We start from the raw sequence: 16,631 nt of genomic DNA on the forward strand, positions 1-16,631 counted from the left end.
CACCACCACCACCTCCACTACCACCGTCACCAGGCACGACGACCGGTACACTATTACGATGGAAGACGTGGGGAAAACTGAGCGCGGGCGCACCACCGTCACACGTTCCGCCACCACTCCTTTTCGCTTCTTCTATTCAGCTCGTTCTCTCCTGCTTATCCCTCTCTGTCTCTCTCCCTCTCTCTCTTTCTCTCTTCTCTTTTTCTCTTTATAGACTTCTCTTTCCGTTCCTCTTCTCGCAATGTTCTATCTCCATCCTGCTGCCTCCTTCTGCTATCTCAGTCTCTCAGTTCTCTCCAACGCGGCCTCTCCTGCCTCGTATAAATTTATAAATAGATATCTAGGTGCGTTCTATTATATTTATATATCGCGGCTCTCTTTCTTGCGCACATACGCCAACGGGAGAGAGAGGGAGAGAGAAAGAGAGAGAAAAACAGAGCGCGACACCGCTCTCTCGCAGAGGTAAAGACCGATCCCGCGTGCGTGCGTGCGCGTTACGTGCTTCCTCTACATATACGGCATCCCCGAGAGGAGCGGCGCGCACCCTTCTCGATGTATCGGACTCTCGATGCGCGAAGCGGGATTCCCAGCAAATTAAATTCCCGCTCGGCGCGGAGGGAACCGAGAGGAAGAAGAAGAGGAGCTGACGACGACGTCGACGAGGGCGTCGAAGAGACGGTGTCTGCGATCGTCGTGTCGGATCAATCCCGGATTTCTTTCCCTTTTTTTTTACGCCCTCGCGCTTTTCGCTCTCGTGATAAGGACGACGATGACGACGGCAGGGAAATCTTCTTCGCCCTTTCGAATCTTCTTCTTTCCACGCGATCCCCAAGCTCCTCGCTCTCCCGTCCTTTCTCGCTACCTCCCCCTCGACCTCGCCTCCCTTCGCGGCTCACGGCGAGCAACCCCGATGTCACTGCACCGCTCTCTGTCTCGCTCGAGCACCCGTACGGCCAGTGCTCCCTTCTCCTATATATACGCGCATTCCACCGCGTTGGGGTCTCGCCCCGCGTACACGTTTCTCCTCGGTGACGCGCGCCGTGGGGTAGTCCCGAAACCGGCGAACGACTTCCAGCGCGGCGATCGACGACGACGTGGTCCGAACCGGAGCAGACCAAGAGCGGCGAATCTGTTTTCCGCGGGCGCGAAGCACACAGGCTGGACGGCGACAACGGCACACGACGGCACTCCACGCTCTCCGCACTCGGGACGATATGCCGCCGGCACGACGCCAGCGACGCCTGGCGTCGCGACGCCCACTCCCGCTCCCGTCCGCGGCGCGAGACGCCGCGAGGCGACGCGAGCGCGTGCGAACGCTATAGCCGACTCGTAGCGAGGGTGGCGGTCGTGTGAATGTGTTTCACCAGCCCCCGTGTCGGAACAGTGACGGATTTAAAGCGGGACGCTTGGAGAAAACGGAGTGTATCTCACTTTGCATTTTACTTGTCAAATTTACAAAGATATTTATTTTCAAGTTGTTCTCAACAATAATTCACAATCGCGACGTAATATCTTTCTCTCTTCGCTAGTTTCACGTCTGCGTCTCAATGTCTTTCCTCGGGTCGTCGGTATGTCAGTAGTTATCGCCAGTAAAAATCAGACAAGTGGTAAGGACCATATAGGGAGTAGCCAGTAGCACGTGATCGTCCGTAGTCAGACGCAAACGCAGTAGTAAAACTAATTCATATATTCTTTCGCGCAACCCAGATTCGAAATTTGTCATCTTTCCATCCAGACAATTTTAATTTACATCTTTTGTTTTATTTATGTGCGATTAATTTATTAAACTGTATAAATATCAAGATCAGTAAAAAAAAATTTATTACAAAATTCATTCCAATTGATATATTTATATATAACTATATACTAATGCGATGTAAGCTTCGAGCGAATAGATTACATAATTACAAAGTTATATAACTTAATATAAATTACATAATTAATGCAAATTTTTCTTTGCAGTATAAATCAGATTACTATTGTCGCTGCTGCATTGTAATTTCTATGATGAATTTGATATTTCTTGCAGTAACAGAGACATCTAGAAACGTCCTTTTTTCTTGAACTTTTTCAGTAACAAGCCTTTTAGAAAAAAGACTGTATTTCCCTCGTGAGATTTTCATCAATTAGAGCGCGGAATTGGCGCTGGAACAAGAAGAACGAGATAAGTAATGGAGACGGAAGATACATGCGTGAATCGGCGGACCACTCGCGTAAGGAAAATACTTCCTCAGAACGACGACGACGACGACGACGGTCGGCGGAAAAATTTATTTTCGACCTATTTCAGTCGACCCACTTTCGCATGTCGCGTGAGGGGGGACCGTCGAGTTTACTCTCTGTAGCTCGCGGGGCACAGAAGCGGATGATTTAGCAAAGAACGCCTCGCTCTTTATCGCGCATCATCCTCTCGCCCTTTGCAATGAAACGTGATTATCGTAGTTGTTCCCTTCGATGGGGAGAAAAAGAGAGAACGGCAAAAGTAAAATTAGTACAAACAGATATACATATGTCGGCGGCAATATAGAAATTAACTATAACAGAATTCTTACGCACATGAATTTATTTTTTTACGTAATGTAACTAAATATTATATAAATTATCTATAGATACGTTATAGATTTCTCTGTACGTATCTATACCTACACATATAACTAACAATTTTATTTTTTACAATTGCACACGAATAATCTTACTTTCTCAAAATGTGAAAAGTGTAATTATTGTTTCAGACAGTGGTTCACGTAAAGCGTAGTGAGTTTAACGTACGGTAAATTTCGTAAAAAGATAAAGTTATAAGAGATAACCATTTACGTTTTTCTGCGAGGTTTGGCTTCTTCGGGTCCGATCCAGTTTAAAGAGTGCATATTCAGTCGTTTAGCGTTACACAGGAGAGTGGAATTTATTTGCTAAATGGGGGATCGAAAATCGGATAAGCTTGTTGCTTTGATTTCTTCTCACGTGTCAATACTTCGTACCTTTCTACGTTCCAAAAGAATTGCATTCATCTATCTTTAAGTAAAAATTCTGTTAACAAAGAAGTGTCGCTGTATAATTGGTATTATTACTGTTAACAGAAATAATAACTGAATTATTATTTCAATAACTGAAATAATAATATATATAACGTTACACATTAAATAACAATTTTGTGAATAATAACGAATGTTTTATTCAAACAGCCTCAAACTATTTGTGGCAGATCCGAGAGGACTAGGAAAATATTATTATCGTAATAAGACACAACGCAGAAGATTGAATTTAATATAAACTTCACGAATAAAATTTTATCAGATAAAATTTATTAAACGATAATTGTTTGCAGAATAGCACACGCATTATGCCTCAGGGAAATTAGGATGAAACGTAGCGAAAAGTCGCTCAACATTATTGTTATCGCGTACATTACTGCGTATACATAAGGGATGCGTATTTTTATAGGATATACATATACGATCGATCACGAAATTACACTGTAAGAAGTATTAGTTTATACATATATACCTATAACGGACAGTTTAAGTCACTCTTCGACTCTCTGCCACGCGTCCTCTCTTTTTCTCCCGATATTATGTAAAGTCGCGGGGACAGAAATATTATCCATAAAAAAAAAGAACATTGGCAGTGCGACGGTCACGCGACAAAATAAGAACTGTCGCGCAACCAACGTCGATCTGCCACTATTCGCTGTGAAAAAAACTGAGCAAATAAATATCAATAATTATTGAATTTGATTGATCGGTATGACGATCAGGAAAATTTTCAATCGTTGAATTAAAATGAGTATATTAATTGCAATTAGATATTATAAATTATATAAAGTATTAAGTATCGTTGCCGGTGATAAAGGAAAAATATTTCCGCGAAATGAATTAATTAAAATCAATGCGAGTAATTGCCGCGTTGTTATTTTCACTGCCTCTAATCTGTGTAAAAATATTGATATCAGCATTCATTATCAAACGATGCGACCTGTTTCATTTTGATTAACTATATCGATCTATCAATTCAACATGAGAACGGCATTCGACAATGGGGTTCGTCAACATTTCAACATAGGGTAGAGCAATTATTTCTAGGGCCGGACGGTGTGTGCGGCCGCGGAGAGAATTTGCTAATAGTTCCCCCCGGTAACCGCTTCCTATCCGGCAGCTACCGCGGTCCAGCAGTGTGCGGTCTACCTCCGGCGTCTTCCCTAAATATACGATCGGTCGGCGGATAACGTCCCTGACTGCTAAACGCCACGCGGAGGGGACTCTCGCTGCGAGATCGACCCTCTTTGCGCGCGTCGTTGTCTATCTACAGCGGTATACTTGCGCTGCATAATGGAATCATGTAGGTCACACCCGGCGAGATGTGTGCGTGTCAACACAGCGGCATTCGCGCGATGTTGCCCGTAACCGACCGTCACGCAATAATAGGCGTACACGCCGACGATTTAATATTATCCGACGACGAAGCGCAAACGCGCCGCCTCGTCTCGCCGTTGTCTCCTCTCCTGCGGACGGCGAGCCAGCCTCGCGTGATTCCCATTTCGATCCCCCGTGCTGATGACAAAAGGAGCGGTTGGAAAGCGTTTTTAATCGCGCCCCGTATACGTCGTTCCCACGATTCTGGCGGGATTGACACCGAATGGATTCTGATTGATCAGCTGCAGTAACGTAAACGGGGAAAGGGAAATTAATTCGCCATGTCGATTGTGTGAGCGAATTTGAATCGATCTTACTCGTAGGAAAATCGAAGCCGTGTCTTATTACTTTTCTCGTAAAAGTTCGCATCGCGATATTGGTTCTCGAACGTCACTTCCTTTAAATCGCGTCGGAAAAACTTGAAGCAGATAAACTCGAGGCGATGAAAGATAAGCTCCCACTTGGAAAAACTTAAATGGATACAAATGTACCACCTTCCTTCCGCGAGATTGCTTATGCAGAATGAAATTAGATAATTATATACAACGTTGTACAAACGCCCAGCGTTTTATGCGTCAGCCGACAATTCTTGGAAAGCATTCCCGACGTGTTCGCGACGTTATACACGCGATTGCTATTTACTAGGCGATGCGTGTAACGCGTTCCCGTTTAATCGACCGCGAGAGAGAAAGAGAGAGAGAGAGAGGTCCGGAAGTCGCGTTAAAATTCCGCTCCGCAGCATCCGCGCCCGCAGAATGCGCGCGCGGAATGCATACACGGGTTTATTCTCTATCTGATGAGCAGTCAATTCTCGCGAATGAGTCCTGTCGGCTCTCTTCGCTGTTCGCGCGCTTCGCAATAATAGAGGAAAAGTTGGTCGAACTGTATCGACTTTCCGGAAAGCCGTGCGAGAGCCGTGTATTTTAGTAGATGACGGTACATTGTTAGTATCCCCTTGAGTAAACGTTATTTATCACTTCTCCAGCCGGACCACTAATATAACAGGCGATAAAATGAGGCGAACACCGTATAAAGTGGCGTCAAACTTATCGATGACTCGATTGATCGAGTCTAATTTCGAGCAAAATTTATTGTCCGAGCATCCCTAGAGAACATTAGGACACATCATAAAATCGTCCAAGAGATATCTTCAAATTACATAAGTGTCTCATGGAATTTTCACAAAGACATTTGTATATTTTAAAAAAATATTTTAAGTCCCGATTTATGACGTCTTTGAAACTATTTTAAGATGTCTTAAAATGTCTTATTTAGAATCTTTTAGACATTGTATTTTAGACATGTATAATTTCAGTCAGTAATATAGTTTAAATAGTAATATATGTATTTATAGACAAAATAAGAGAAACTAAGAATTAATAAAAATTTATTGATGACTCGTGAAATTAAATTAAATTGTGGTTCGTATCATTTACTGTGTTTAAGTTATACAGTTAAAAAATCATAATTATTTTTAGTAACAATTTGATACGTGTTAATGTATGATTTTTTTTAACTATGTAACTTTACAGTAAATGATATGAACCACAATTTAATTTAATTTTACCAATCATCAATAAAGTTACTGTTTACTTCATCCTGTAAGGCGCAAAATTTGAACATATTTCGAGAAAGATCAAGATATAAAGAATGTAAAATTTGAGCTGATAATTAGACGCAATCTTTCATTTAATCATTTTGAAAAGAACAAAAACTACAGCGGAAAAATAGAGCCTGAAATGACTGAAGAGACATAATTACGTTATGCGATTCATTTATTATGATTCCTTAATCCGTAGAAAATAATAATGACAATGTACATTTCTATATATCTGTCGCTCAACAAATAAGATAATATGTATAATTACAATGTACGCGCCGCGCGCGGCTGCGAGTCTTCTACGAGAGAAAAAAAAACTTCATCTGCTTCCCTCCTTTTTTTTCATCTTTCTTCCTCGCTGGGCGGTTCTCGGAGGAGAGACTCACAAAATATCGTCCTCCTCGATTCGCAACGATTCATATTATACGAAATTCGCCTATAACAATGATTATTTGCAGCGCAGGGGATGCGACTTTTTTATGCGACTCTTCTTACACGCCTTACTCTCGCGAGCGATTAATCGAAACGTACGAATTAACATCATTCTCCTAATGGCAGTGAGACAAAAATTCTGCCGATAACGAATGAGGTGGGAAGAGGGGGGGAGGAGAGGAAGCGTTGCGTGCGACGGATTGCAGAAAACAAAATGATATCGCTGAATGATGAGAAATAAAATGTTGCGATGCAAAACTTTTGTTGCGAATAAAAGAAGAAATTCGAGAAATTTTCTCCTTTCATATCTGTTCCCTTTTCTCCTTCGTCTTTTCTCTCCCATAACTTAAAAAAAAAAAACGTTTCGAGTCGATTGCGAGACTCGTTGCACAATCGCATGCAAATCGCGAATAAAGGGAAAATCGAATGGATCTTCCCTCGTTCGCTTCTCATACGAAATATCTCGAAATGGGCCGCTACGATCATGCAGCGTTGACGAACCATTATGATTACGGTCAAGCTGTATCGGCAAACAGTTATTGAATTATATATTATATCGCGCTTCTTAAGTGATTAGATATAGTCTCATTTACAAATTCATGTTACATATTTTTAGACCCCTTTAATTTCAAGTGATCTTGAAATGATATTAAAAATTAAAAACAGGATCCTCTTTCACACACATCAGTTTTAATAATAGAAAATCAATTACATATAATATAAATAATTATTTTTTTTAGACGAGAATCAGACAGTTTCGTGTGAACACATTTCTTTCTATTTAATTAACTGACTTATCAATTACGATCAATCGCTTGTTAATTATTAATTACTCGAATGCACCAAATCTCCTATTGTTAATTAAAATTGTTATCAGCTGCTATCGGTTAATGCTCCTCAATTTATTTTCCAATTAAATTTTCTTTCTACATAGAGATTTGGAATGAGCTAAGCAATTGCTAGTTATTAATTTTTTTACGGTGCAATCAATCCTAAAAATGCTGTCCATTAAAAACATTATGAATGAATTAATTTGTTTTTTTAAATTTATTATCCTGATATATATTTATATAACGTGTGGGGGAAAGAGGAGTAAGATTAACATCTTCTTTATAGGATTTATGAATATCACAACTATAGTTGCACTTTTTGCTGGTGAAAAGGACTCAATTCGGCGAGAATTGCTCATGCAAAGATTTGGCGAAATAGTAAATAACATTAATGAAGAGTGCAATAATTTAGATTAACATTAATTAAAATATTAATATTAAATTTAAATTAATTTTATTATCCCGCACTTTCATCTTCGTACAACTAATCTATTATTGTAAATGTGCAATAAATAATCAATGTACAAATGATTTTTCTATAATTCTGTGTGCCCATGTGTTTTACGTGCGAGCAATTTTCTTCGAAAAAAAAAATTAATGAACCGTATAATCTATTGTTTTCTGCAGTACGAATTTTTCATCGTTATATACAGCACAAAGCGAAATCATTTCTTACAATTCCCTGTAGCTCGCTCAGTGCGTAACGATAATTTTCTCTTTTATTATTTAATTTCTTTGTATCATTTTATGTTAATTCACATATTAAAAATACCAAATGACATTGGCATTAATAGCATTGGACAGTAACGGCCCATTCGTCCAGTAAAATCCAGTAAAAGAATTTTAACTCTAATGAACAAGTATCGCACGTGCGTCGTAGAACTTTTATTTCATACGAAACTCTTTCCGAACTTATGCAATATCACATTTCTGATTTTGAAAATTTCAGTGATCTCTATGGTGAGTGTTCTAGCAACGTGAAAAATTGGATATCGGATTGGAAATGAAGTAATACTGCTTTGTAACGATTTTTCTTAAACACCGGAGATCAATCTCCGATTGAATTATCTAAAAAAGATTAGTCTCTTGACTCTGAAACTTTTAAAATAACGATATTACTTTCTTTCCAACTTGACAGAAGCAAAGCTCGCATTTTTTTTCGTTATTGAATTAAAAAAAATATCTGATAGTTTATCTGATACAGAATAAAATTGCGCTGATTTAACAAATTTCAAATAATACAAGTTTTTGTTTTTCCAGTCCTCACGTATCATACTTTCGATGAACAGAAACGATGTGGAACAGATGATGATCTCTTATGCGCAAGCATGCATTTTGTCCCCTCGTTTACTATGTGAACATTCTGATTTTTCTAACGGCACGTAATATAACGAAAAACGTTGCCGCGAATGAAACCCTCGTTCTTATTTCGTTACTACAATATTGTGACCTCGGTGTATTCCGTATACAATGGTATATGCAATGCGGTGCCTGCCTGCGACTCGCATCGAAAGACATTGTTTAATACACCGAAATATATATATATAAACTTATAATATATGTATAAGCAATATTTACAAGGTTCTCCACATGATATTTTTGACCCTTCGTTCGAGAATAGCGATTATAAGTGCTAACTAATATTTAGCTAAATTTTTTTTTAATTATCAGTTAGATAATCATTATTATACATAGGGATCCTCCTCCTCCTTCGTCCTTTTTTTTCCATTTCGGAATACCATGGAAAGCAGCAATAATAAATTTCATTACAAAACGATTCTACTGAGATACAATTTAGAAGATTTAATTTGACGTTGTCTCATGAAGTACAAGATCGACGCAATCTGTTACATATATTTGTCAAGATATAGTCTGTCAAGAAACGGTTAGCCAGAGAAAAAGAAGTGCGGGAAGAAAGAGAAATTTTTCAAAAATCATCTTATTTGGGAATCAGATTAAAGATATTCTTGATTAAAGAGGGCGAAACTTTCGAAAAATAATAATATCAGTTTGGCTCCAATTGAATCACTAAGTGGAATTACATCTTTAGTTATGCTAGAGCACTTCGTTAATCTCTATGGAACTGTATGCCCGGATAAAATATTCACACGTACCATGACACCGACTTGTACGCGATATTTAACTCTACATGGATGAAACGTGTGCGCGCACGATCTAAAACTTTACCTACGCATTTTCTCACTTACGATAGGCCCTCAGAGATTCGTTGTTGTTACAAGAATAAGACAGATAAGATTTAAATAACGGTGACTACAAGACAGAGATAGAGAGAAAAATAGAGAGATGAAAGATACAAAGATAGGCAGAAAATGTAACGATGCTAGTTTCTACCACTAAATCAAGTTTAATCGTGAAAACTATCTTCAAGTTCGACATGAACTCGCTGTCACGTGTCGCAGGACGAGGAGGCCTAACTTTGTGGATGATCTTTCATTTTTTAATTATGTTTAAAAAGATAGTCTATATCATAATGAAATCGATATTACACGTCATGACGATGGAAGGGTGGGGAGGGGAGGGGGAGCGCAAGTCGAAGGAGCGGCGGCAGGTAGAATTATAGCTGTTAAGAGTGCGTTAAATCGATGGTGCGAGTCTCGTTCCCGAGAATCAAGCGTAATCTTTTCATGGGCGGCGGCGGTGGATCGAGGTTCAATTCGCGCGACTTCTTATGCCGTCTCTCGCGATCTCTGCTCTTGTGCTTCTTTCGGCGTTTGCGCCTCTCCAATCCCTCGACGCGCAACACCTCGTACTCCGGCTCGTAGCTGTCCTCGCTCATACCGCTGGTGCCGGACTCGACGATGTCGTCCAGCACGGGCGATCGCTTCATACGTAACGTCAGCTTCAGCCGACCGCCGGTCCTCTCCGGCGTGACAGGACAAACTCGACAGTCGCTCGGATTGCTCGTTCGCCATTGGCACTCGGACGGGGTCGTGCTTGACTTTCGCGTGCTGCCATTGTTCTCGTAGGCTGTCAATCTGAAAGAGGTCAAATCCTCCAATTTACCATTTCGACTTAGAAAAGAGAATCTTCTAAAATACATTTCTAAATTACAGATCTCGTTCACACGTTTGTTTTAAGTGACAGAAATAATTTTATATACGATATATTCATTGCATATTTACCGCTCCAAGCTCCTTTCAGCATCACAGTTTCCTTTCGATTGAATATCGCTATTGGATTCCGCGCTACGTTCGCTCTGCGCCACGGTTGGAGGCCACGGTTCTTCTCGAACCAGCACCGGTGGCTCAGCTTTATTGTACTCGTCATTGCACTGCATCTCCTGCACAGGCGACATCGCTATCGAGGAGGACGCGTGACGAGATTCGTGCTTGCCACGTCTTATTATGGACAGTATGCCGATATCTTCCAGATTGCTCTCCTTCTCGCTGAACTCGTAGATATCGCCCTGAATGCCCGAATCGTCGTCGGCCTCTCCTATCTCGGCTGTCGCCGATCTCTGCCGATCCCTCCTTTGACTCTTGATAGATTTGTTCTTGCTCTTCCCCTTGCCGTGACTCTTCAAATCTTCCTGAACACCCTCCAACAATATCCCGAACTTGGACTTGGCGCTCGAGAGTTTCTTCTGCAACTTGCGAGACGACTTCGAGAACGCGTCTAAAGCGTGATCTTTCCGCCTGGACGTCGATCTCTTTATCAACGCGGGATCGTGATTGTCTTCTAAATTCGTATGGCTGGTTAGACCGCTATTATAGTTCATAATCTGTACGTTATTAAAGACCATCGCGTTATTTTCGTCCATAATATTTATTCTGGAGTCCATCTCCGTTGCGCATAACATCGCGGGTCTGACGCCAGACTCGACGCTCTCGACGTACGTATCACTTTTCGTCACAATGTCCTCCTCTTCTTCCTCTTCCTCTTCCTCCTCCTCCTCCTCCTCCTCCTCTTCCTCCTCCTCCTCATTCGAAACTGTATTACTATAACATTTGAAAACGTTTTCGCCATTCGCTTCCGCTTCCACAACTCCCTCGGAGCTCAATCTACAAAACTCGACACTGTCCGAGCGAGTCGCCGCCGACACGTCGACGGCGATCGGACTCTCGCAGCCTTCACTTTCCTCTTCTTTTTCCACATCGTACTTCTGCACCACAATTACTTTCGCAGAGTTCAAATCGCAACATTCGTCATCCGACCGAGAGCTCATCTCGTGCAAGATGTCGTTCTCTCGAAAGTTAACCTGCAACGTTTTCTTCTCTTCGATCAGTGGCGACGGCGAATTGTCATCGTCCTCCTCGTAAGACGACTCCTCGTTCGGCGTCTTGCGATCGTCTTGCTCGTCCGTCGAGGAAAGCCGCTTGCCATGGGGCTTGGAACGTTTGTTAACGCAATTCGCCTGCTCGTCCGCGCCAGAAGAAGGATCGTTCTCGCCTTCCTTATGCCGCACGGGTGACAAAGAATGATGATAGTCCCTCGAGCGACAGTTCGTATCCTCGGGAATCGATTCTACGGTATGTAAGCGTTGTTGCACATGGGCTTGAGATGTAGAACTTAATCGGATTGAATCACAGACGTTTGTACTATAATGTCCCTTTTTGTAATTGGAAGAATTAATATTATCTGTCTCAGAATCGACTTCCGCGGTGAGATCCGGTATTCCCCGTTCGTCCTCCACCAAGTCACTATCGCCGTTCGATTCACCGGTGTCTTCCATCTCCGTCAGTCGCAGCGGGCAAGCGTCTTCGTTTGATCCCGCCGCCACGGTACGCTGTCGTGGTTGTTCCATGCGGAAATCGTGATCCACCTGCGACGCGTTTGTCGGACGATGCTTTTGCAATCGCGAATACAAATTCTCCTTGTGCACCGGTACTCTATCGGAATCCTCCTTTCGATGACCGATATCCGCCACTTCCGTGTCTTTCACAACGGGATTGCTGAGACAGGGCGACGCGGACTTCACACCGACCTTTCCTTTCTTCGATTCCGTTCTCTTGTGAAGTCTACGACAAGTCAAAGTTAAAGATTAATTTAAAAATAGATAAAAGTAGAACATCTGTTCGCACAAAAAAAAAAGGAGCTTAAATAAGTTACCTGGACGCTCTGAGCGATTGAGTATTCTTGATGGCACTTCCGTCACCGGTATTGCCGTCAAACTTGCACAATTGTTTGTTACGGAGACTCCTCGTGACGGAAGTCGCGATCGCGGAGGGATGCGGTCGAGTCTGCAGCATATTCTCGCCGTTGTTGATCGTCGGCTGCTGATTGTTGATATCCGAGAAACGGCAGCCCTGCGCGATCAATAACTCGGCATCGTACTTGGTGAGTCCTTTGCGTCGCAACTCCTTCATACTGAGAGATTGCGGCGCGACGGCCGTATTTCCGACCAGGACCGCGTTTCGCTCGGTGAGGGCAGTATCGGCTTGCTGTTTATTCCTGTTCAATGGCTGCTGCCGATGCTTAGTTCGATTGATTCGATTATCTGTTTCTCTCAGACGATAGCCTGAAAAATAGAAAATAGAAAAAAATAGAAGTAACTGTCCTAAAAATATGGCGCGTGGCATACCAGACGACATCTCCTCGCCCGGCTTTTGGCTCGCGAAAGCGCCGGTTCCTCGCCTCTCGCAGGTCTCGCACTCGCAGTAACAGTTGCTATCGCCGAAGAAATCCTCTCCATAGAAGCATGTGATTTCCTCACCCACCTCGATATCGCGCAACACCTTGACACACGCCGTGTCTCTTCCCGTCGCCACAAACTGCGAGAATAATACTCTTGCATTTACGTAATAATTCTTACGCAACCACGCGATCGAATTTCGGACGTCCATTACTTTACCTTGCAGTTCGCTCTACAGTCATGGTTTATGTATGCGGCCGGTCCCAACCATAATTGGGCGCAATTCTTCCGACAACTAAACATCACAGAGAAGTCATTTTTCCCAGGATGCAGCAACGCCGCTTCCTCCTGTAAGCAAAAGTAAAGATGTGTATCAGTAATAGAGATAAAAAAAAAATGTAAAAAATCACTCGAATTAAAATTTCCTTCTTTATACACTTTCGAAAACTCAAACCTTTTCACTCAGCTCCGCTATGCAACCGACGAGGCAGGAAATTTTGTCGTGCTTCATCCATTTTTTGGTAGCGCATATCTTTGCACCCTTTTGTCCCTCCAGGCTGTATCTGTAACACGGCTCTATGGCAAAGCCAGAATCCTTGTCGAAAACTCGTAGATATCGCTTGATCTGTAAAAGAAAGTAACTATTACACACACACACACAGTTTATTTTTCTTGTATCAAAAAAGCAATGCAAGTTTCGTGTTAAAATAAGACAGAATCTGATTGTAAAGCGGTTGTCACTGCAACTGCACTCTATAACTTACGTGATTCTCCAGATTGATTTGCTGCTGCTTGGACTTTGTGTGAGGCAGCCGTGCGCCCCAGTCTCCACCCATCAACTTCTTGTATGCCTTCTCATAATTTTGATTTTGAATAAATTCGCAAATAATCTTTCGGAGATCCTCCTTGTTCGCCTTTAACGGTCTGTACCTGTCGAACGGAATGGAATTTTAGCAAACAATTTGTACAAATGACTTTGCACGTTCGCACATCGGTTTCGGTCGAACGCAATGGTACCTGATATTCATCTTGTGGGTGGTAAATCCTAAATAGGGATCCAGCACGAGGGATGTAGCCAAGTCGTCATTGTCGGAGAGCTCTTTGGGTGTCATTCCACATCCTCCACCACTGTTGGGTTGCATCTTTGCACCCACCGTGCCACCTAACCTTCGCTCCTGCTTTCTCACTGCAGTTGCTGAGGTCTGAATCGGCAAGCAGTAATCCACCACCATTCTGCGACGCTGACTTTCACTGGACAGACAATGAGGTGGAACGTGAAGGGAAAAGAAATAAAAAAAAAAGAGGACACTTCTGCGAGAAGAGATTCTTCTCCCTTCTCTAATTCAGCTGCGGATTAACAGGTTTTCCCAAAAGATTTAGGTTAACGTACGTTTAACGTATCCTTAGTGTATCTCTTTTCAATGTATTGGAGGTTAATGTATCCTCAGATCAAATTCTATCGGGACAGCGGGCTTGGTGGTGCGCGTTGCATCGCGCTATTGTCCCGCGCGGCTTTCCTGAAGCGACCGAACCGACCAATTCGGGAGGAAACGCCGTCGGACCTACGAACGGCTCCCATAGATCCGCAAACGTAGCTAACGTAGGACGCGAACGAAAACGTAGGACACACGGATCCGCAACGCCATGCCATGCACGAATATACGGGCATTGTCCAGTTTCCCGCGACCGACGGTTCCCGTCTACGCCTAGGGAGATCTAGCGACGTTTCTCAAAGGGATTACGCTCCGCGCCGTCCGACAGCATCGCGCTTCACTTAACGTAGCCTACTCAGCTGTTACTCAGGTGTCAAAAACACTGCTCGGCACGGTCAACACTCAACCCTGTCTACTCTCCCCTCCTCCCTCCCACCCTCCCTCTACCCTTTCTTCCCCCGGCCCCTGTCCTCCGCCCTTTTAAACGCACACGCCCGATTCCTTTTTCCGCGACGTTTCACGACGACAACGGGAACGTCCTCGCATCCCACCGCGACCTGAACCTGACCCTGAACCTGAACCCGGAGGGCAAACCAAGCCCAGGTCGAAACGAGGAGCCGCCCGTCGAAGGTGGAAGCGGGCCCCGACCCGATGTCCGAGCCCCGATACCGTCGCGGACGGGTTCCTCAATAAACACGCCGTCTCCCGAACGAGCCCCGTGAGACGCGACGTCGCGGCGGCAGCGTCGTCTCGCCATCAGAGTATTCGGAGCATCGGGGTTGTGTTCTCCCCCCCCCTCCCCCCCTCGGAAGTCAGCGCCACGGACGGGACGAGCCTCGTCGGGTCCCTTCGTATCGACCGGGACACGACACAACGGCGGTGGCGGGCGGCCTATAGGCGTACCTATAGACGCGCGTCGACATAACGGTCCCTCTCTTTCTCTCTCTCGCGGCGTCTCACCGTCGTCCTAGGGCGAGGATGACGACGACGACGACGACGACGACGGCGGAACGCCGTACGCAAGAACACGGGATTAAATGGCGGGGGCGGAAGAGGAAGGCCAGGCCGTACGGAACAGAGGCCGTGCGATGTTCTTTTTTTCCAGGACGCACACACTCACGCACACACGTACACACACACATACACACATAGGGTGGCCGTCGAGCGACGGCGACGACGGTCCGTCCGTCGACGACGCCGTTACTTACCGCGAGGATGCTCTCCCGAGAACGGACCTCTCGCATCTTGTGGTCGGTTGGGCCCCTAAAGCTAGAGCGGCGCGGCGACGTGCCTCACGCGTCGCGGCGGAGACGCGCTCGCGGTAGCTATCATGGCTGGGCAGTATCCGTACGAGGAGGCTCGGGAGGATCGCCACGGCACGATGCGATCACGGCGGCGGCACAATGAAAGCACACAGCACAACGGCGGCGCGGCAACACGGTGCGTTGCAATGCGACGCGACCCACGGCATACACTTTCCCTCTAGCCCTGTGGCCCGTGCCCGTCTCTCTGGCCCGTCTTCTCAGGCGTGTGTGCGTACGCAACGTGAACGTGCGCTCGGCACGGTGCTCACTCTCCGTTCTGTTCGTTATACCTGTTATAACGTGCGCTGCGCTCTCGCAACTCGGCGCGACCCAACGAACGACGACGGCGACGGAGCCGTCGGCCCGCGTCTCCGGCGGCGCGCTTTCGACCTCCCGCTTCCGCTTCCTCGTGCGAGAAACCGAAAGATGTGATGAAACGGAAAAGTAGGAGATAGAGAGAGAGAGAGAGAGAGAGAGACTGAGAGAGACAGAGGTCGGATGTCAATCGCGGCCGCGAGGCGAATTCATGTTTTGGGATGTCGTCGCGACGTCGTGCCTAACCGCGGGGCCCCGCGTCTCGTCCGGAACTGCCCCCGTGAACCAGGCCGCAACGCGATCCGCGCCTTGGCGATTTCTTATTATTTTTTTTTTCTTCCCTCCTCCTCTCGCGTCGCGACGCTCGCGTCGTTGTGCGTACCCGGTTCTCGCGGAACCGTGTGTGCCGCATGAAAAAACGATCGCGGATCGCGTCGGGATTCCGCTGACGCGGCCGCGAAATCGTCCGCGTCGCCGCCTCACCGTCTAGGGATTCGGCCGACACAGCCGCCTGGAGACTTTTACTCGCACGGGGACGCGGCCCTGCCTCGTCTCCATGGCGACCCGCCTGCGTATCCTGCCAGGCGTTCCATCCATCTATTCTTAATAAAAATCTCTCGCTATTTTTTCTTGCACTTTTTCGTATGCTATAGCAATCACAGCGGACGATTTTCCGTCTGTTGCTTTAAAAAAGCAAGATTCTTTCGCGACGAAA

The 16,631-nt window shown here is 44.8% G+C and overlaps 1 protein-coding gene across 3 annotated transcripts; it reads right to left on the bottom strand.

Annotated features, from left to right (window-relative positions):
• Nucleotides 1-6,166: 6,166 nt before the first annotated feature.
• LOC105457565 (histone-lysine N-methyltransferase SUV420H1-B) lies at nucleotides 6,167-16,066 on the bottom strand. 3 transcript variants are annotated; one of them, XM_011702305.1, is made up of 9 exons: nucleotides 15,506-16,066; nucleotides 13,882-14,115; nucleotides 13,629-13,794; nucleotides 13,319-13,489; nucleotides 13,084-13,212; nucleotides 12,814-13,003; nucleotides 12,342-12,750; nucleotides 10,415-12,250; nucleotides 6,167-10,267 (listed from the first exon to the last, which is right to left on the bottom strand). In XM_011702305.1, exons 2-9 carry the CDS (start codon nucleotides 14,094-14,096, stop codon nucleotides 9,856-9,858), a joined length of 3,528 nt encoding a protein of 1,175 aa, XP_011700607.1. In that variant the 5' UTR covers nucleotides 14,097-14,115; nucleotides 15,506-16,066; the 3' UTR covers nucleotides 6,167-9,855. The 3 variants fall into 3 exon arrangements, with proteins under 3 accessions (XP_011700607.1, XP_011700605.1, XP_011700606.1); XM_011702303.1 differs by having other exon boundaries at nucleotides 12,342-13,003; XM_011702304.1 differs by lacking the exon at nucleotides 15,506-16,066 and adding an exon at nucleotides 14,255-14,677 and having other exon boundaries at nucleotides 12,342-13,003.
• Between the last annotated feature and the right edge of the window lie 565 nt (nucleotides 16,067-16,631).

This window comes from Wasmannia auropunctata, unplaced genomic scaffold (assembly GCF_000956235.1).
Source record: "Wasmannia auropunctata unplaced genomic scaffold, wasmannia.A_1.0 LD335207.1, whole genome shotgun sequence".
In the NCBI taxonomy this organism is placed as follows: domain Eukaryota; kingdom Metazoa; phylum Arthropoda; class Insecta; order Hymenoptera; family Formicidae; genus Wasmannia; species Wasmannia auropunctata.

Coding starts and splice junctions, on each gene's coding strand:
- LOC105457565 (XM_011702303.1), bottom strand. CDS start 14,096: ATGGTGGTGGATTACTGCTTGCCGATTCAGACCTCAGCAACTGCAGTG. Junction 13,795..13,881: donor ACCCACAAGATGAATATCAG/GTACCATTGCGT, acceptor TCCGTTCGACAG/GTACAGACCGTTAAAGGCGA. Junction 10,268..10,414: donor GCTGAAAGGAGCTTGGAGCG/GTAAATATGCAA, acceptor GACCTCTTTCAG/ATTGACAGCCTACGAGAACA.